This window comes from Misgurnus anguillicaudatus, chromosome 11, assembly GCF_027580225.2.
Source record: "Misgurnus anguillicaudatus chromosome 11, ASM2758022v2, whole genome shotgun sequence".
NCBI lineage: Eukaryota > Metazoa > Chordata > Actinopteri > Cypriniformes > Cobitidae > Misgurnus > Misgurnus anguillicaudatus.
Genome location: NC_073347.2, coordinates 25,258,472 through 25,280,748, shown reverse-complemented (window position 1 = coordinate 25,280,748; position 22,277 = coordinate 25,258,472). Strand labels below are relative to the sequence as shown.

General features: G+C 39.9%; 1 protein-coding gene across 1 annotated transcript in view; it reads left to right on the top strand.

The window, feature by feature from the left end:
* trip11 (thyroid hormone receptor interactor 11) overlaps positions 1–18,607 on the top strand; it is a 31,252-nt gene extending 12,645 nt beyond the window's left edge. The window contains exons 9-22 of the mRNA XM_073873407.1: positions 96–194; positions 414–620; positions 784–3,522; positions 7,156–7,437; positions 7,765–7,905; positions 8,143–8,336; positions 9,765–9,932; positions 10,409–10,508; positions 10,613–10,715; positions 13,111–13,189; positions 13,296–13,410; positions 17,522–17,644; positions 17,716–17,854; positions 18,016–18,607. Coding sequence (XP_073729508.1) covers positions 96–194; positions 414–620; positions 784–3,522; positions 7,156–7,437; positions 7,765–7,905; positions 8,143–8,336; positions 9,765–9,932; positions 10,409–10,508; positions 10,613–10,715; positions 13,111–13,189; positions 13,296–13,410; positions 17,522–17,644; positions 17,716–17,854; positions 18,016–18,239 — 4,713 coding nt within the window. The 3' untranslated portion in view covers positions 18,240–18,607. The remainder of the gene's footprint in view (positions 1–95; positions 195–413; positions 621–783; positions 3,523–7,155; positions 7,438–7,764; positions 7,906–8,142; positions 8,337–9,764; positions 9,933–10,408; positions 10,509–10,612; positions 10,716–13,110; positions 13,190–13,295; positions 13,411–17,521; positions 17,645–17,715; positions 17,855–18,015) is intronic.
* The last annotated feature ends 3,670 nt before the right edge of the window (positions 18,608–22,277 follow it).

Below are 22,277 nucleotides of genomic sequence, written 5' to 3'. Positions count from 1 at the left end.
GCGAGTAAATTATCTGGAAAATGGACTAATCCTTTAAATACAATACCTTAAATATTTTGTTATATATTTGATATGTATTTGAATATTTGAATCAGAGTGGTTCAAAGGAAGAAGTGGAACATGCTGATATCCTGGAGCTCAACACCATCATCAACACCCTCAGGAAAGAAAATGAAGAAGTCGAAAGAGATAAGGTTTGTATTTGTTATAGGAATGGTTGGGACATTATTATCTATTATAATTTAATTTAATATCTATTATACATTATCTGTTGTCTTGTTTTTGAACAAAATTTAATTTCCCAAACACTTTCCATGTCATCGTTCAATCAAACATGATTGGTTGGGCCAGTGTTGCTATGTTGGTCTGATTTGAATGCTTAAACATATCTGTTTTTGTCCATCCACCCTCAGCTTTCGCTGGTTGAGAGACTGAGGGTAGCTGAGGAGAGACACGGTGATGGACAGTCAGAGAGTGCTATTGAAATGGAGCAAGAAATGTCTGACCTAAAGAGCCAACTGGAGCAACGGGAGAATGCTTTAAAACAAGCTAACCTTGATATAGAGACACTCACTGCCGAACTCGAAGTACTGGATAAGCAGAACCAGGAAGCCACACAGGTAACATTGCCTCTTTTAGACCAATGCAAGTTCCATGCTTGCTAGACTGGCTCTTAATACCAATTTTGAAAAATCATGTGGACATTTTGGTTTACAAAGCAATATTTATCTTGTTAAGTTAAATGTAGAAATTACATTATGCAACTTTATCTTTTTTCTCAAGCATCTTATTGCAGTAAAAGACAAGATGTCCCTCCAGAAAACTCAGGCAGAAGCAGAAGTAGCCCGTTTACAGTCAGATCTTAGCTCTTCACTTGAACAAAAAAGGACTCTTCAGCTGGAGCTGGAATCCCAGGGGGAGAAGCTAAGTCAAAGTGCCTTCTCCTTGAATGAGCTGCACATGACCAAACAGCAACTGGAAACCACAGTAAAGGAGTTGAGGGACAAGTTGAGCAAGTCACAAGAGCTGGGCAAAGAGCTACGACTGGAGTCCTCCAACCTTAAGAGGACTCTCCAAGAGAAGGAGACAGAACTTGCTTCACTTCGTGAGGATTTAAATAATTCTGGAGAGCAAGGAAATGAGTTGGACAAACACAGAAAGGAACTTGAGAGGAGGAATAGAGAGCTCCAAGACTTAAGAACAGAATTAGCAGAAGTGAAATCCTCCAATGAGAGGGTGGCTTCAGAGGACTTTGAATTAAAAATTGAAAACAGGAAGTTGAAAGAAGAAGGTACTCAAGCTTTGGATAAGATGCACTTTTTGGAAAAGCAAGTCCAGGATGCACAGGACTCTCTAAGCAGGTTGTCCCTGGAGAAGGACACTCGCATCGAAGCACTAAAATTAGAGAAGAGCCAATTAGAATCAGAGCTAAGTCAGATTGAGAAGCGACTATCAGATCAAGACAAGCAGTACCAGCAAACCGTTGAGGAATTGACCAAAGCGCGCTCAATGGATGCCTCTGCATTGCAGACAGAACACGAGCGAATGGTAAAACTGAATCAGGAGAAAGATCTCACAATTGCAGAGCTCAGACGTGAGATGGACCAGATAGTGTCTGACCACAAAGACACCAGCGAGATGCTGGACATCACTGTGGCTGGCCAAAAGCAGCTTACAGAGCTTTTGCAGGAGAAGGACACCTTTGTTGAAACTCTAAAAGCTCAAGTTGCCGAAGCACAACAAGAGCTAGAGACGAGTGTCTTGAGGGCAAAACAAGAGTCTGAGTCCCTGAGAAGGTCAGCAGAAGAAAAAGACAAACAACTTGGAGCCATGAAGGAAGAAAACAGCCATCTCAAAGAAGAGATTGACCGCCTGAGGGATCAACAAAGCAGGCCGCAGCTAATGTCAGAGCCACGGACACTAGACATTATTACAGAGCTTGAGACCGAGGTGACCCAGCTCAAAGCTGTTAAGGATCAACTCGAAGAAGAGGTCCAAGCTTTAAGGACAGCATCAGATGAGCAACAGGCCACAAGTTTACGATCACAGCATTCTCTTCAGATGCTACAGAGCGAACTTGAACAAGCACGTTCAAGACATGAACAAAGTTCACTGAATTACGATAAACTCATGAGTGCTAAGGATGAGGAGATTGTGAGGCTTCAGTCAGAGGTACAGGGGCTAAGCACCCAAAGAGAAAGTCAAATACAGTCCATAGATATCCTGCAGGAGGACAAGACCCATTCGCTGAATAGTGAAAATGGCAATGAGAAGCATGACCTGTCCAAGGTTGAGATTGCGCGACTTGTGAAAGGCATCAAGGAGAAAGAGACCGAGATTAGCCAACTTAATGAAAAGAACCTCTCTCTTACGAAACAGCTCGACCAGCTTGTGGTCTCTCAAAACGAGCTTGGAAAACTCTCGCAGATGGTGCTGCAAAAAGATCTCGAAATCAAAGCACTCCACGCTCGAGTATCTGGTGGGCATGGTCAGGATGTTATGTTCCTGCAGCAGCAGTTGCAAGCCTATGCAGTTGAGCGCGAACAGGTCCTTGCCGTGCTCAACGAGAAAGCACGGGAAAACAGCCAACTCCGCTCAGACTATCATCGCATCATGGACATCATTGCAGCCAAGGAAGCGGCTTTGCTGAAGCTCCAGCAAGAAAACCAGCGTCTGTCCACCATGAGCGATCCTTCAGGCAGTCAAGATATGTTTCGCGAGACCATACAGAACCTCTCCCGCATTATCCGCGAGAAGGATATCGAGATTGACGCCTTGACTCAGAAATGTCAAACCTTGGTCTCTGTTCTCCAGGCATCAGGCACCAACGATTCTGTAAACGGTGGCTCAGGGGGTGTTAGCAGCAACCAATTCGAGGAACTCCTACAAGAGCGTGACACTCTCAAACAACAAGTCAAGAAGATGGAAGAGTGGAAGCAGCAGGTGATCACTACAGTGAGAAACATGCAGCACGAGTCGGCTCAACTGCAGGAGGAGCTCCACAAATTGCAGGGGCAGGTGTCTGCCGATAGCGACTGCAGCAGCAAACTTTATGTGGATTATGCCCGACTTATTCAGAGTTACGAGCAGAAAGAGAAAAAGCTGGGGTCGCTGAGTCAGGAGCTGGCACAGGTGCAGCAGACTATCAGCCAGCTTAGCAGCACCAAAGACGTCTTACTTGGAAAGCTAGACGGTGTCAAGCAACCGGCAGAAATTCCTGATTCGACTGTTAGCCAGGCTTTTGCACCTCCACACCTAAAGGGGGCAGCACAACCAGTCCAAGATGAGAGTCTAAATCAGGAATTGCAATCATTGCAGAGAATATTAGCAGAGAAGGAGAGCATGATAAGAACTCTGCAGGAAAACAATCATCGTTTGTCAAATTCTGCATCTTTGTCTGGAAATGAGCAGAGGAGCCATGCAGAGGAGCTCAAGCAGGCACGAGAGAAGCTAGAATCCTTGCAGCGATCCCTCAGAGAGAAAGATCTACTCATTAAGACCAAAGGAGACCAGCTCAATCAGGTGACTTATAATACTAAAGGATTGTAAAGATTGTTTTTAATCCTGGTCGTGGCATTCACGGCACTGCATATTTTGTATGTTTTAATTTGGATCGCTTTCCTTACAAGATGATGATTTGAATCAGGTGTGTTAAATAATGAAGATTTAAACATCATGTTGTGCCGTGGGTCCTAAGAACCACAGGCCAAGTTTGACCTACAGAGGGAGCCATACATCAAACCATACATTGAAGTATAATAAACTTGCAAATGAAATTTCAGTTTTTATTTGATAGCAAAAGTTTTAGAAACACTTATTTATTATTTATTTATTTTCGGCCCCATTTTAGAATAATAGTAAGTAAACTTATCAAAAGTATGGAATGGCACAAGTATAACTGTTCGCTTGTTAAGTCATGACGTAAGGAATGCCATTTCCAGGTCCAAGCTTTCCATATCTTCATATGAAACTACAATCTTATTTTTTCATGTAAAACATTTAAGCTATATTTTTTATAAACTCACTGTCCTACACTACATTATTCAAGCTTGTAGCATCCTAGGACTCCTAGACACCAATACTTTAACAATTTCTAAAAGATTAATTACTTTGTTGACTATCTGGAATTTCGGTATGTAGAAAAAGGTTAAGATCCAGTGCCCGGTTGCATGAAAGTCCCTAAGCTAAGAAATCCCTTAAATTTAAGGTTAAAAAATGGGTTCCAAGAAAAACCCTTAAGTGAAACTTAAGGCTGTCAATAAGTATTTACACTTAAATGCTAAAGTATTACCTTAAGTTCTGCTATGCGTTGCTACAAAGTCCTTAAGTCCCATTTTCCCTTAAAAACTTAAAGGAATAGTCTACTCATTTTCAATATTAAAATATGTTATTACCTTAACTAAGAACTGTTGAATCATCCCTCTATCATCTGTGTGCGTGCACGTAAGCGCTGGAGCGCGCTGCGACGCTAAGATAGCATTTAGCTTAGCCCCATTCATTCAATGGTACCATTTAGAGATAAAGTTAGAAGTGACCAAACACATCAACGTTTTTCCTATTTAAGACGAGTAGTTATACGAGCAAGTTTGGTGGTACAAAATAAAACATAGCACTTTTCTAAGCGGATTTAAAAGAGTAACTATTTTATGGCGTGGTAGCACTTTTGGGAGTACTTCGACTCGCCTGAAAAGTCCGCTCCCCTTCTCACTCTCATAATGGGAGAGGGAGGGTGTTACTGCGCAGAGTCGAAGTGCTCCCAAAAGTGCTATTGCGCCGTGGAGTGTAGTTGCTCTTTTGAATCCGCTTAGAGAAGTGCTATGTTTTGTTTTGTACCACCAAACTTGCTCGTATAACTACTCGTCTTAAATAGGAAAAACGTTGATGTGTTTGGTTACTTTTAACTTTATCTCTAAATGGTACCATTGAATGAATGGGGCTAAGCTAAATGCTATCGTAGCGTCGCAGCGTGCTCCAGCGCTTACGTGCACACACACAGATGACAGAGGGATGATTCAACAGTTCTTAGTTAAGGTAATAACATATTTTAATATTGAAAATGAGTAGACTATTCCTTTAAGGGACTATAACAGGTCCCACAACGTCACACGCGATGGCTGATTTATGGTTATTTAAGAAAATGAAGTTCAAACGCGCATTTTATAATGATCAAAATAATCCCTTAGAGAAAAGTGATGCGCATTTATTACAAGAATAGCGGTTTGATCGTCAGTCAATTTAAAGTGCTTTTAGTTTGAATTACTTTGAGGTTTTATACATGCGGAACTTTACAGTCTGTTATTTGCGAAGTTTCATTGTACACAAATCCGCCGTCTGTTGAGCTGCGTGCGTTGATTTGTTACCACTGTGAGATTTTGTAACTATAGCAACCGCTTCTCCGCTGCCATGTTTTGGCAGAGACTACTGTAAAATACTTAGTATAAACACTTAGGTAAGGGTGACAGTTAAGACCTTTGTTGCAATGCTCTTAAATAAATCCCTTACCTCAGGGATTTTTTCTCCCTCAGGGAAACCCTCACTTAAGGAGTTTCATGCAACCGGGCACAGATTTTTCTGTATTTTTAAACCACACCTTGAGTGCTATTTCAGTATAGTCTGTTGTTTGCTCAACTTGTTTTGAAAAAATGCTAATTTTCCAGCTTCCCTAAAGTTAAACATTTGATTTTTTTACCGCTTTGGAATCCATTCAGCTGATCTCTGGGTCTGGCGCTACCATTTTTAGCATAGCTTAGCACAATTCATTGAATCTGATTAGACCATTAGCATCACGCTAAAAAATAACCAAAGAGTTTCAATATTTCTTCTATTTAAAACTTGACTCTTCTGTAGTTATATCGTGTACTAAGACAGACTGACAAAAAATTTAAAGTTGCGATTTTCTAGGCATATATTGCTAGGAACTATACTCGCATTCTGGCGTAATAATCAAGGACTTTGCTGCCGTAACATGGAAGCAGGAGGTGCAATGATATTACGCAGTGCCCAAAAATAGTCCCCTGCAATTGAAAGTTACTAAGGGGACTATTTTCGGGCTGTTGCGTAATATCATTACGCCTCCTGCAGCCATGTTATAATCAAGTCCTTGATTATTACGCCAGAATGAGAGTATAGTTCCTAGACATATCTGCCTAGAAAATTAAAAAAAGTGGAGTGTCCCTTTAAGGCATGTGATGGAACATTAGGACCCAGAAGTTGTTGCATGTGACGTCAGACTTAATAAGCAGATAAGAATAGAGTGTTGCAGGGATGACTTATTTGTAGGCGAACCCGGCAATTAACAAGACACTGGTTCCCTCACAACAAAAGTTTGACACTTACACGTTTTGTTGGCTTACAGACGAACACAACTTTTATGAATTTTTAAGTCAAAATTTTTTGAAGTCACACTTTAATTTTCCAAGTAATTGCATTTACACTTTAAATTCATAAAATTTGTATTTATCTGTGAAGATTAACTTGTTAGACAAAACATGTAAGTGTCATAAACTTTTGTTAAACAGAGCTTTTTTGCGATTATCAAAAAGTCTATGGGAAAAATGAATTGGCTTTTTTAGCAAAGGAACCAGTGTCCCACTAACATCTGGTAGTGGCCTACAAAAATATGTCATCCCTGCAGCACTCTATTAGGTTGTGGTTAAAAGCATACAAAATAAATCAAAACTAGGTTATATTCTAACTAGGTTATATATTGGCTTTTTATCAAGCAGTTTTTTAGGTCTCACCCTGAGATGCTTTTCAAAACGTATTGGAGTTTTCATTTATTTTGGGCTCTTATTGGCTGCAATTTATTTATTTATTTATTTTCAAAACTAATCCTTTCAACAACAACAAAAATCAAGCACTCTTTATGCTAAAGGACTTTAGGCCTAACCATTGATGTTTGTGTGACCCAATCTGTAAACACCAAGCTAAAGTAATTTTTGCTGTTTTTTACATTAAATCATTCTACATAAAGTAAAGAACGTTTTGTGAAAATATAATCACGATAACTGAAGGCCATGTCAAAGATTGAAATCAATGTAAAATAAGTAATTGAAATCAAATTTAATACAAAAAAATTTTAATGATGAGACTTTAGCCTGAATTTTACAGATAGGGTCACATTTATTTAAACAAGCATTTTGTTGCATACTCTAGGTGAGTGAAACCTTACGCAACCGTGAGAACGATAATGAGGTCCTCAAGCAGGCTGTCACGAACCTAAAGGAGCGTTCGCTGATTCTGGAGCTTGACGTGAAGAAATTAAAGGAGGAAAATGAAACGATAGCAGCAAGAGTTCGTGAGAAAGAGACTGAATTTCGTGCACTGCAGGAAACCAACATGCAGGTGTCACTGTTGCTCCGGGAACGAGAGTTTGAGTGCAGTGCAGTGAATGAGAAAGCCTCTGCCATGGAGAAGATGTTGAAAGATAAAGAACAGGTTTGTCTTTTTTTGTATGCATAAGAAAGTGTGAGATTATTTAGCGTAGAGGTAGTAGCGAGTGCGTCATTTTGTGCATTTAACATTTATATTCTGGTTTAAGTAAAAAATTTCATTAATTTGTGGTAACACAGAAATGTGGTAAATATTTAAAAATGTTACTTTCTCTAAAGACATCTGGGTTAACACCAGCATATATTTTATTTTTCCCCCCGGGCTCCTAAATAAGCAGCAATGGAAACAATTTTCTCTCTTAATAGAAAGTCACTGAAGTACTCTTTTCTGTACTGTTTTATTTAATGTATGTATTGTGCTTTTGTACTTCAGGGTAAATCTGGTGAGCTGAACCAGCTGTTGAATGAGGTCAGATCCATGCAGGAGAAAGCAGTGTTGTTTCAGCAAGAAAGAGATCAAGTGATGATGGCCCTCAAACAGAAGCAGATGGAGACATCTGCTCTGCAGAGTGAGGTAGCAAAAGCCAAGATTACACAACCTTTAGTGTTTGCTATTGGCTTGACTGTTCACTTCTAAATATTGACTGGTTTGTTTAACCACTATACGTTTATTCATTCTCAGATTCTTACGTGACTCCAGTCTCATAATACTTTAACCAGTTTTGCATGAAATTCAAATAATACCATCTGTAGACATTAATGTATTGCAATATTGAGCGTGCACGCACTTAAACCCTACTCTGTGTGTGAGTTGCAACACACGCGTGATAAGGAACAGCGCCAGAAACAGGAACTGGAACGGCTACGTAATCACCTGTTAGAGATGGAGGATTCGTACACACGTGAGGCTCTCACAGCCGAGGACAGAGAGAGCGAGCTTAGACGCAAAGTGGCACTTCTGGAACAACGTTTGGCATCGTCTTCCAATGCAGTGGAGAGCGCAAGGTGAGAGACACTGGTTTCACACTTGATTCGTTTGTTTGATCCAGTCAATTCATACCCCAGACCATTGTTTCATGCATGCGCGGGTGTAGTCGGTAAAACACCTCACAAGCATCTGACATAAAACCGAGGGGCAACCATCCGATCTCTCTGATGAAGCCAATACGGAAGTGATTTAAACTGCAATTCATCAATTGGCCGCTTGAGGCTGGCTCCAAAAGGGAGTCAATTTCCCATAGACCCTTATGTTAAAATGCCCAACTTTACAGTCGAAAATAATATGTTTACAGCCTGGTACAAAAAGGGATTTTGGTCTATATAGCTAATTTTGTCCTTCATGACAACTGGGAGAGGGGTGAATTTTTTTTAACTCATCCGTTTAAATTATATAAAGCCTTAAAGTTCTGCATATTAAGGGGGTGGCCACAACTCTTTCCCCGCCATTGACAAGTTATCTCATCAATTAAGAGCAAACATTTGCATAAAAACGTGTTCCTGATACATTTTTATGTTACTCTACAATACCGCGATTATCCAATAGATTGCACGCTTACCCAATTTATGAAAAAACTGAAGCCAAACTGTTATTTACAAATTTTAAACTCTGTGTATGTTTTAATAATCGTTCTGAATCGGATCTCTAACAAATTTCCTTCACAAAAATGTTATTATTTCAGCTTTCAGCTAAAAAATCTGTTTTTAAGAGTACCCATATTTAAGAGTTTATAAGCAATGAAAAAATATAGATAGGATGAAACATTTTTTTCACTTTTTGTTTGTTTGTTTATTGTTTGTTTGAAAGCAGATGGTCTGTTCTTTCATTTGATATATTTGTATGTTTATATATTTTTAGAAGAACATTTTCCTGGAAGGCATTTTGTGAAACATTTGTAAAAATCACAAATAAATGCTGGCGGGCAACTTTTCAAAAAATAGCTGTCGGGGAATGAGTTAAAGGTGCAGTGTGTAATTTTTAGAAGGATCTCTTGACAGAAATGCTAAATAATAAACAAAACTATATGACCAGGGGTGTATAAAGACCTTTCATAATGAACCGTTATGTGTTAACTTAGAACGAGACCTTTTTATCTACATACACCGAGGGTCCCCTTACATGGAAGTCACCATTTTGTGCCGCCATTTTTCTACAGAAGCCCTTAACGGACAAATTTTTTACCAAGTTGTCCCCGACGATGACATGTTTGTCCGGTGGCAGCTAACGTAGATTTTCTATTTGTTTCAAAAGCGAGGGGTGAGCAGTGGACTAAGCCGTTGGTTGCAATTCGCAACCTCACCATTAGATGCCGCTAAAATTTACACACTGCACCTTTAATTATGTTTTTCTGTTGTACTCAGTATATTAGTTAGGCTTTACTAATGTGTGTGTGTGTGTGTGTGTGTGTGTGTGTGTGTGTGTGTGTGTGTGTGTAGTCAGCAGGCGAGTTTGCAGGTGGAGTCGCTTCAGGAGCAGCTGAATGGTGTTGTCCGACAAAGAGATGAGGCTCTGCTTCAACTTGGTGCTGCTCAGGATCAGGTCAACCAGTATGCAGTGTCACTATCTAACCTACAGATGGTGCTAGAACAGTTTCAGCAAGAAGAGTTTACTTATCCAAACCTATTGTGTACAAATTGATATGAATATTATTATAGACTATAGCAAATATTGACATATTTTACTTGGCATTGTTTTTAGAAAATACATTTTAATATTTAAAAAATATTTTAAATGTTAAAATGTTTATTAGTATGAAAACTGTCTGCAGGTCATGTTTATTCAATGGAAGATTGGGTGTGTTTGGGATTTTTTCTTTTAAGTGGTTACATTATTACTAAAATTGTGTATTGTTGCAGATAAATTACTCACTTGACCTTAAAATATTAAAACGTATTGTGTATAAATATGAATTATGTCAAATATATTCTTTTTGTGTGGATTTTTTATACCAATGACAGCAGTTACTAATAAGTATATGTTGTACAATGAAAATCTGAGTATTTTTGGATTAAGAAGGAGGATCCAGAATAAGTTTGCCTACTTTAACAGATAGTTGATGTCTCTGTGTATTTGCAGAAGAAAAAGCTATGTACTCAGCTGAGCTAGAAAAACACAAGAGAGAAAAAGAAGAATGGAGAAAGAAAGCAGAGACTGCTAAGGACAAGGCGGCAGCACTGCAGGTCATTACAAACACACACGTGTATACACATCTGTCATTCCTGCATATGCTTTGCTTAAAACAATCTTGTATATAGATTTTAATTATGTGTGTGTGCAATTTTAGATAAATCTGGATGAAGCAAATGCTGCTCTAGAATCCGCCTCACGCCTTACAGACCAACTGGACCTCAAAGAGGAGCAGATAGAAGATCTGAAGAAACAAGTGGGTCGAAGTGTACTTTACCCCTTACAACATAAGCGGTGTTAAACCAGATCAGGTTAGTTTCCTGAAGGCAGTACTGTATTGAAACCAGATCACAGATCAGACATAGCAAGAGCTTTCCCTCTCGTTCTAAAAAAAAGTCTGTAAACATGGTGTTATCTTGAAGTATCTGCATACTCACGAAACCACTGAAACTGAATCAAATTGATGGTACTATACATGCCAGACCAGTATGTGGTGATGTAATTCTGCCACGGAGAAGCACTAAAAACGGAGAAGACGACTTGGAGCATGTGCATAAACCTCGTTGTTGTCCATTATCATTTGTTGCTTATCGTAGTAGCAATGGAGCAGATGAATTTACTTTAATAAAGCTAATACGCTCACTACCTTCTCCTTCTGTAACATGAACACAAGCATGCAGTCCACCATTGTTGTTGACGTAGGGGTGTCCGACTAGGGTCGAGACGTGGGGTGATGACATTTAGTGGCGGTCGGTGACGACTTTTTTTTGAAGGCGCACGATGCAAAGTTCTTCACAACATCTATGTAGCCCATATGTGTGTGGTTCGTAATTTCAAAATATGTGTTTGGCACATCGAGTGAACCTATGTGCATCACGGGTCTTGTCAAAATAAGTGTCTGCTGCAGACGCGCCTAATGGGTTTATGATAAAACAGACGCTCGGTTTGCCAGATACTCGCATAATCTCATGAGTAATCAGAGTTTACTGTTAAGGGAGTGTCTTGCGTGTATTTTGTAGACGTGAGCATCTCTCAGATCATAAACGGTTTTGACGCGTGTGCGGCGGGCACTTATTTTGACAGGACACGTGATGCACATGGTTCACATAACGCAACAAACACATATTTTGAAAACAGAAACAACACACATGACACCTCCCGAACACATATTTTGATTTTGCGCCTCTCGGAAGAGCAGTCACGAGCCGCCACTGATGACATTGTTGTTTCACAAAATATACAGATTGGATGTACACATGAAACTGCAAGGGTGTCAATTTCAGATTTCAGGGTGTAGCAGTTTCAGGCTCCCAAAAATCGGACCCATTTTTGACGAAAACATTTTTACGTATACAGGTAAACGCCTTTTCGTGTGGATAGACTCTAAATTAAGACATTTGCCATCAACAAGAGTTTCATATGGAGCAAATGGTACAAAAACATTTCCATGGCCCTAAAATCATTCATTTTTCAATGAGAGCTGGCGGCAAGCTATCTTGGATAGTCGCGCAACACGTCTTGGTTGGTGTAAGGAGAGTTGAAATCAGGTCAACTTTATGGTTATGAGCTATGACGCGGTTCAGTGGCAACCAATCGGAAGGCGGAAACCAATAGAAGAATGCATTCAATCGTCAGAGCGTCCACTTTATCTTTTTTTATGGTCTCACCAGCGGCAGGATGAACGTACAGTAGCAGCGCTCCTAATTTTATTGTGTACAATGACGATAAATGCATTTAATTAAATTATGTTTAATTCAGTAGGTTTAGTACTGGTTTAAGGAACCATTAAGTTGTCAGAATTTTTAAGACATCTATGCATTCTACCCTTTGATGTGATTTATATGATTAATACAGAGATAAAGAAGTACTGTGTGTGTATGAGACAGATGAAAAGAGCGGCAGCCAGATCTATAGATGGTGAAGATATCTTACATTCCTTCACAGGATTTTTATTTTTCAGTGCCAAACCTTGTGTAGACAAAGATTATCTTTTTCCATCCACGCTGTCTTTCATTATCCAGCTTTCTCTCTCTCTCTCTCTCTCTCCCTTTCTTGTCCTTACATATTCTATCAGGCTTCAGATCAACAATATGGGGTTGTCAGTCACAGCATCTGTCAGCGAACGAAATCTTTTTTGCTTAGCTAAGCACAAGTGCAGCCGTCATACATTCCAGGGCGTTTAGTGCAGACAGAAACACTTTTACTTTCTTATCGCTCAATAAACTTGGTCTCTAGAGGTAAAGTCTCAGAGGAAAAGGATTTCCATAAGTAGAACTGCCAAGCGGTCTGAACCAACAAATGGTGTTGAAGATAAAGGCATTCGGAGCAAATCACACACACACACACACTTTGCTTTTATGACGTCATGAGACATTCCCAGACCCACTTTAACCCATACCATTGTTATTACTGTTTATCTCAAGGCGCACATGCACATATTTATTATTTCTATACAAACACTTGTTCTCCGCTGTTTACCTTAACACTTAACAAAGTCGTACCACTTTCTCTGTCTGCCAGATAAAATTGGCTTTGGTGGGTAAATAAAACTCGCCAGTGAGAAATGACCTTAACTGTAACTGCAATTAATGATAAAACTGAGAGAAATGTCTCACAAAAGCACTCACACACTTATGTGTATTTGTGTTACAGTGGATATAAGACAGGAGATGTTGGAAGAAGCTCAGAAGAAATTAATGAACCTCCTGAATACCACAGAGGGCAAAGTTGATAAGTGAGTCCAAATTACAGTCTGCTTTTTATATTTATTTGAATAAAAATATTTTTAAAAGGGCGTTCCTGTGAAATGTCACCTACTAACATGAATTCTTTTGCCACAGAGTTCTTATGAAGAATCTTTACCTGGGTTATTTTCATACCCCGCAAAACAAGCGGCCTGAGGTGATGAGGCTTATGGGTAATGTGCTTGGATTGGACAGAGATGAGGTGAACGAGGTAGGTGAACGGTTTTCTTTTCTGAAGCTTTCTCATCCCACGAATTTCTCTTTCTTGATTCTTTCACACAAACACACACCTGCATGCTTATACTGTATTCATCAGACATCTTTATGTCCAATTTTTCAAAGAGGAGGTGCAGACCAATTTTTTGTTCATTAGTTCTAAACCTCTTAAAGTGATAGTTCACCCAAAAATGAAAATTCTGTCATAATTTTTTCACTCTTATGTTGTTACAAACCTGTATAAATTTCTTTGTTCTGATGAACACAAAGGAAGATATTTTGAGAAATGTGTGTGTTACCAAACTAATCATTGACTTCCATAGTATTCTTTTTTCCTACTATGGAAGTCAATGGGGTCTCTGGTAAGTTTGCTTACAAACATTCCTTAAAATATCTTTCATCAGAACAAAGAATTATCTAAACCCTACTATGAAACACCTTCTCCTCCTTATTTTATCACCATTAAATGTGTTTTTTATGGGAAGTGTTGGTTTAACATTTGACCTCCAGACTGTGCATGTGATGTTTTAGGGCGTTTTCACATTAGCACTTTTGGTGCGCACCCGGGTTCGATTGACATCAGAGTTCGGTACATTTGGATGATGTGAACGCTGTCTTCCGAACTCGGGTGCGCACCCGAGTCTACTTAAAAAGGGTGATCTGGGGTCAGGTTCAAGTGAACTCCAGATCGGTTCGCTGCTGATGTGAGCGCAAATGTACCAAATCGCTGAAGTGAACCGCCGTTAATTACGTATTATATGGAATGTCCCACTAAAACAGATGTGCACGTGTGCGTGCACTTACCTTGACAACAAAATGCATAGAATGCTTGCTTGACTTTTGTTCTTATTTTTTTAAACCTTTGGTTTTGTGTTCAAAGAAATAATACAGAAAAGCACTTGCGTCTGTCTGCCCCAAACATACTAAAGTCGTTTCGATGACAACGGGCTGTCCGCTGACGTCAATTTTTGCGGAGGCATTCAGAAATCATCTCTCTGCTTGCAGTTCGTCAATCACGCTTGTCGTCTTCTCGTTTACAGAGAGAACGCGCCAGCTGCAGCTTGATGATGCAAGCATACCGTGGTTCGTATGCAAAAATAATATGTGAACACAGTCCTTGGGGGGCATGGGGAGGGGGGAGCAATCGAACTCGGGTTTGGACCAGGCAATCGCACCAAATGTGAAACTGCCCTTATTCTCCACGCCTCCTCTGTGGACTTTTAATTGCAGTCTTAGTATTTTTTTTATCATCTCATTTTATATCAGTGTATCAGAGGTTTTAAAAGGTTTCCAATTCGTGTGTTTGGTTTGGCCCACACTGGTGCTGCCTGGTGATAAAGACCCTTTGAAGGATGCTTTCACTTATTGCTGGTAATCTGGGTATGGAGACCTTGGCAGGACAGCCTGTGCTAAATGACACGTCAACATTGTTGAAAACCCTGCTCGCGTAAGGCAGAGCGTAAATGTTTTTCCTTTTTGATCTCTGAACTGTGGACCGCTGTGGGGTTTAAGTGATTGAAGGATGAAAGGATGAATTTCTTGATGGCAGTGACATTAATTAAGTGAATTAAGTGGCTTAAAGGGCCCTTAACTTAGTTGTTTTCAACAATATAAAAGTAGTCTCTGGTATGTCCCCAGAATGTGTCTGTAAAGTTTCAGCTCAAAATACACCACAGATCTTTCATTATATGATGTTGAACATGGCCATGTGTGGCTGCAATGAAAAATGCACTGTTTTTGTGTGTGTTTCTTTAAATGCAAAGAAAGCTTCTGTTCCCCTCCCCGTATGCAAGGTAAGGGGGTAGAGTGCTTAAAGGTAGATTCACATTGTAAGCGACTAGCGGTGGCAGAGCGGCGCGATCTCGTTGATTTCGGTGGGGGGTCGGCGGCGTCCGGCGACACGAGCGGCGGTGACCGTTGACGGCTGGATGGGCGTGTCCAGTCGGGCGCCAAAGTTGAGAGGTGTTTAACTTTATGCAAATGCTGAGCAACATTCAGGAGCGACTACCAATGAGAATGAAGCAGTGGAGTTCACGTCATCCACCTCTCATCAGTTACTGGAGTGGACATTACTCATTTGTTTATGACAACCAGATAAACGCCTCTTTTGAAAGAGATGAGCGACACACAGCGACAAAGACTTTGTCGCTGTGTGTTGCTCGTCTCTTTTAACAAGGTTGTTAGGAGGCGTGTCTAAATCTGGTTGGTATAAACAGATGAGTGGCGTCCACTCCAGTAGCTGACGAGAGACGATGGCGTGAACTCCACTGCTTCGCTCATCATTTGCGTGGAGTTGAGCTTTTCTCGGCTTTGTCGCGCGACTGGGCGCGCCCATCCGGTCGTCGGGGGTCACCGTCGCTCGTGGCGCCGGATGCCGCCGGGCTTCCATTGGGATCAATGGGATCGCGTTGCTCTGCTACTGCTAGTCGCTGCTAATGTGAAAGCGGCTTTACACATGTGCCTTGGACTACATCAAAACGTGTCTCTGGCAGAAGATTGAACTACGCGCTCATAAGGGCGGAGTGTGTGAGTGGTCATATGTGGGGCGCAATCAATGTGACATCACATTGATTGTGGATCCCCAACAGCCTGTTTTGTATGACTGTTGGACTTTAAAGGAGATTACGCAAAGAAGAATAGATGGATTTGTATAATAACAGGATGTTTCTGCACACACACTGGCGACTCATTTTCTGATAGAAACACAAAGTTCATTTTTTAGAATAGGGTTTAAAGGGGGTCGCACATCGGATGTGCAGCTCAGCGCGCCTCCGTTCTAAAAAAATCGAACAGATTGTTTTCTATGAGTATACACACACCGGCGCCGAAAGGTGGGGCCTGTCCGCGGCACCCAGCCATGACTCAGGAAGTTGCTCCAATCCCTGTCGCGCCACTCACATAGTTTAACATTAAATAACATCATATTTGTCCCAAATAATTAACGATGAACATTGGCTGTTAACGTATATTTGGCATTTTGAAGTAGACGCTATCTGACTAAGCTAGCACTATTTAATGTGCACTTCCGGTGTACGAAACCTCCGAGTTGTCATAGACTCGACGCTGCGCTGAGCTGCGTGTCTGGTGTGCGACCCCCTTAAGTCTGTCTGGGATAGGCTGAAATCTATGTTGGCACACCGGTCTAAAGGTTACCTCTGTTGGTCACGAATAGTGACAGCCCACTTTATAAGTAATGGTATTTTTATAAGTAACAGTATTTTTATAAGTATTTTTATTTAATTTTTTTGTTTAAAAAAAATATTCAGTAAGGACTTCTAAAGCTGGAACCAAACCAGTTTAATCACAACAGAACTTTTGATTTAACGCAAAAAGCTAAACGTTTTTCAAACGTTTTCTATAGTTCATATACTTACGTAATGTTTTTAACTTGAGAGATGGTTGAGAGGGAGAAGGAGAGAGAGAGGCACACAAGTAGTGAATTAGGTGAATGGTTCATGCCAATTCTGCACCAAAAGCATTTCCTTACCCACAATCCTGTCGTAAGCTGTGGTCTGGCAGGAGAGACCCCAGCCATTCAGAAAGTGGTGAGCAGAATTATCCAACAGCCCAGACAGAGAGAGAGAAAGAGAAAGTAAATATATCTGTTACTGTGTCAGACAATCCACTTTCCACTTCAACCCATATTTTTTTCATTCACTCTTTCATTTTTTTCCCCTCTACTCGCACCTTCCTCACATAATATTTTTCAGTGCTACACATGAAGTTTTCCACTCAAGCCTGTGTTTACAACCCTAAATATATGTGACCCAGTGTGTAAAAACCCATCTTAAGTCATTTTTGTGATTTTTACAGTTTTCTACAAAAAATAAAAAACTACATAATGTAAAGGACATAACTTTGATATATTTAATATTTAGACTGAGTAAGGCCATGTTAAATAAAAGTTGTATAAATATAATATAATATACATAATGAGACTTTTGCATGGATTTCACAGACAGGGTCACATATCTTTACCCGTCAGCTTTCCTGGAAAATTCCCTCATGCACCTCCGCTGAATATGAAAGTTTTATTTTTTCACATCCACATGCACGCATCCACTATAAGCTGATCTACTTTCCTACTATTTATTTGTTCTGTATAGTTGTTACAGCAAGAGGGAAAGAGTGGGGTGACTGGTTGGGTCTCAAGTTGGCTTGGAGGAAGATCTGCTTTGAGCGTACCCAACACCCCACAAAGACCTACACATGTACAGAACCTCAATTCGGTGAGTACATTCACTCTTCTGTACATAATTACCGGTTCGTATCATTGTCTTACACATCCTTGTGTTTTCAGTCCTTCTCCGAGATGTTTGTAAAATTCCTGGAGGTGGAGTCTAGTCCTGCACTTCCTGCCCCTAAACTACCCGTTTATGACATCAAGCCTCTAAGTGCGCCCCCATCTGGCCGCAGTACAGCTAGCACACCTGCATCAGGTATAGCGTTGCATAAAACACAAACAGCACGTGAATGTGAGATGCACACCAAGCATTGTCAGTGATCTTTATGTATTAAAAAGTTGCATTTAAATTGCATAAATTGTTAAATTAAACTAACAGTATGTAATGATGTTGCTCTGATGTTTGTGTTTTTGCAGGTGTTTCTGGCCCAAGTAAGCGTCCTGGAGATTCGAACCCCTTCCTGGCACCCCGCTCTGCGGCCGTACCCCTCCTCAATCCTGCAGGTTCAGGCAGCACTGCAGGCGGTGGGGGTCACCTGCTTATGAAGCCCATCTCTGACCACCTGCCCACCTTTACACCTGTACCTGTTTCAGCTGAGGCCAGCGGTGGGGCTGTACTGAAAGATCTGCTTAAACAGTGATTGGTCACCTGTACTGCCACTCAAAGCACTTTAGCTTATTAAGACACTAAAAGCCCTTCTTTTGGAAAACTGGATCACGTGCAAAAGCCATGGACTCGAATAGAATAGCGGATTGCCATCTGTGCTTAAGGGCTGACTGTGCCCATCGGACTTTATTTTTACTAAATCGAGTTCTGTTTGCAAACTGGAGATGACGACGTGATTGAATATTCTTGTGACCCAACATTTAAAGTCCAGCAAAAATTCACTTTGTCATATTTAGACGGGCTAAATGTCCTGTTTAATGTGTTTCTATGAGAGATTGTCTCATGCTGTATGGCTTCCACTAAACAAACAGATGTATTAAATCTTTTGAATTTCGTCAAGGATCTTATTGCTAAATCCTCCTTTTTTTGAAAGCTATAAATGTTTGGCCCTTCTGCATAGCAGGCAGTTCAATTTAATGAAGGAGTGATGTTTGATCTCTGATGCACAGTTATAGTATTTATTTCAACATCAGTCATGTTGTTTAAGAGAACTTATATGCAATATTCGGACCTTTCTAAAGCAGAAAGATGAAATGTGTATATATATTTTGGGAAATAAAGTTGACATTAATCCGCCTTTAATTACAAACGAACACTAATCGAGTGTTTTACAACCAAATAAAGATGCCATCTTCTTAAGGCTCAATATGAAGATATTTGTTTTCGGGAGACAAAATGGCCTTTAGTAATTCTTTATTCAGTTTTGCTATATTTCATAACAGTTGGGTGCATTTGATTATATACATGTAAGGTGTATTTATACATTCAGGGTATATATTTTGCGTGGTTGTTTAAAGTTGATCGATCTTTATGATGACATTCAACAGCCCTTCTCAAAATAAACTATTCTTTACTCATATTTGCATATCTTATTTTTTTCATGAACTACTTGTATCTCTGATATCTCTAGCTATGTGCGAGATGGTCAGATTTTCACTTGCTAAACACAACGGATTAAAACTCTGTATTATTATACAGTTGCATGAACACTGTGAAGAAGGCTGGACCTTTGGTAGTTTTATAATCTGAATAATTTAGGTAGACACCGTAATCCTTAAATTACCCATCTCTTTTCTTATATTCTGTGAAGCCGTTTTTAGAAGGAAATGGTGGATTTGTTGATCTTTTGCGTCTGTTTTCTTTATCCCCTTGCATTCTGTGCAACAGAAAGGCTGTAATTTAGAATTGCTTATGGAGGCAGTGGTCTACAGCATTATCGGACCAGATTAACCTCAAAAGGGAATATCCGTCTCTCCCAGTCTGTCTCTGGAGAAAACCCTGTCTGGAATTCCAGTTGTAGTGTGACCGCGTCTGATACAGCTGTTTGTATCTGGTGCATAGATTACTCAAACTTCTGGATAGTTTAAATCTATATTTATATCGTCATCCATTTTTGGATATACTGTAAACAAACTGTTATAGGTTGTATTATGATAAGAGGTTGTGGGTTTGATTCACGTGGAACGCACATAAAAAAAATGTATAGCTTGAATGCACTGTAAGGAAGTTTGGATAAAAGCATCTGCTGTAAAATGTGAAAATGTAAAAAATAGAAGCTATGGCTGCTGGTATGTAGTACAAAAAGCAAACGCTTGTATAGGGCAGTGGTTCCCAAACTTTTTCAGCTTGCGGCCCCCCTTGTGTACGTTGCATTCCTTCGCGGCCCCCCAAAGAAAATTTGTGACAAAAAACTGTTCTAAAACTCATTTTAATAAAAAAAAACATTAAATTATAGCTACAAAAAAAGTAGTGCTGTTGGTTTGTAGCCTTATTTTTTTAAGTTTAATTACACAGAATTCATGATAAATGAATGTACCGGTATTTCATAAAATGTCATAAAACTGGGGGCCCCCTGGCACCATCTCGTGGCCCCCAGTTTGAAAACCACTGGTATAGGGCTATGCAAAAATTTTTTTTTTGATTAATCGTTTTGTTTTAACGTGGTCAATTCAAAATTCTCAAAGGCAACAAATCGATTTTTTTTACATATTTATTTACGCAAACATTCAACGTAAGATTTACGTTAATCAAATTAATAGTCTTCTCCAGTAGATGTCACCCTCTTTTTTGCCTTGCGCGATATTACCACGGAGCGAGAGGCGAGCCTGTCATCATTAAAGAGTATTCATTCAGTACTTAAAATGGCGGTTTCAGGTGCTTCGTCGACGTTGATGCCACCTTCACATAAAAAGTCAGAGGTATGAAGCATTTTAGATTTCGCAAGAAAGACAACGACGATGGTGTTGTGAACAAGAACAAAGCTATATGCGTGATTTGTAATGCAGAGAAGAAATGCTGTAGTAATATGAAATCTATATTCATTGAGTTGAATCGAGAATCGAATCGATAGCTTGTGAATCGAAATCGAATCGATCTGGAACATCTGAATCAACACCCAGCCCTAGCAGCAGCACTTACTAAATGTAAATTTAAACAGACAGGTGATGTGAGGTAAAAGTATCACATGTTGCTTGGTCGCTCACATTACATTTTCTATGGTGCAGTAAGTTAACATTTAGGAATATTTTCAAGAATCTGTGGGGCTCCGTTGTGCTGCTCGGTGAGGGTGTTGGAGACAGTGAATGTAAGCAGGTGTCACATTTTAATGCGAACTTTTCTCACACACCACTCATGACAAAATAACCCAGCGCTAACCAAGGAACACCTGCTCCAGTCTTCCACATTCCTCAGCAGTTTTCCCTCATTAGACTGTGTACATTTGAACTGCCATAACTCTACTGGGTATTTTATCAGCGTCAGATTAAGCTCGAACCTTTTTTAATATAGAAATCTATTCAAAATGGCTTTTGCCTAGAAGGCGTATTAGTTAGGGCAGAATTTGTTTTAATAGATTTCTGGGAAAAAATCACTTGAGACTTACTGAGCCAAGCATACATCAGGCTGGGGATAGTCCGCACAGGGGTGTTGTCTCGAGTATTACAGTAAATCAAAAGTCCAGTTGCACATGTTTCATCTAGCAGTGGATTTATGTACGTTTTAAACACCTACTTCAATAATATTTGTGAATTCTGTTAATTAAAATTGGCTATAATTTTTGGAATCGATATTATTCACAAATATTACAACATAACAAAAGTATAAAAGATGCCAATTGGGGGGGAATTCTGGCTAAATCCATCGTTAAAGACCTAGTTAAGGCAGTAGGGTTTCCAAGCTTAGGCGGGCCGCCTTAACTGAAATATGCTGCGGGAAACCCTGGTGTTTGGACAGAATGTGTGTTGACAGTGTGTGAACACAACCATCCTACGATGAATAAAATCCACCCGCTCCTTGTTTTTTAATCCACATTAAACCAAAGCAGTCTCATTAGACATGCCGTTTTGATTTTCTTGTCAATGTGAGGTCACATTGACAAAGCCCCGCCCACTTACAGTCCTGCATTACCATTTACAGTTCATTTGCATTTAAAGGTACAGACATTAAAACAACACATTTTTACTCCCACCCAAATAGGGGCATTTTGGATATGCTATAATAAATGATCTGTGGGGTTTATTGACCTGAAACTTTACAGACACATTCTGGGCACACCTGAGACTTATATTACATCTTGTGAAAAGGTCATAATAGGTGCCCTTTAAGCAACCCGTTGAAGGGTTTCACAAATAAATACACTCTTAAACATACTGGGTTATTTTCAACTCAATGCTGGGTCAAAAAGCCTGTTGGGTTGAAATTTAACCCATGATGGGTTATTTCATGCGACAATGTTGGGTTGTTATAAACCATTGTTGGGTCAAATATAAACATTTGCTGGGTTCATTTCAACCAAACTGTTTGGCTTGTGCCTAACTGGACCAGCGCTGGGTTAATAGCATTTTTTAGAGTGTATCTGTTTGTGAAACCCCTCAACAGGTTGCTTAATAATGGATTTAGCTAGAATTCCCCCTCATACAGCAACAGTGTGCCTTATTAAAAAGCTTAAATGTATCTTTATTTCTATATTTGCAATGTTATCTGTAATGTAAACACTTTTAATATTTGCCTATAC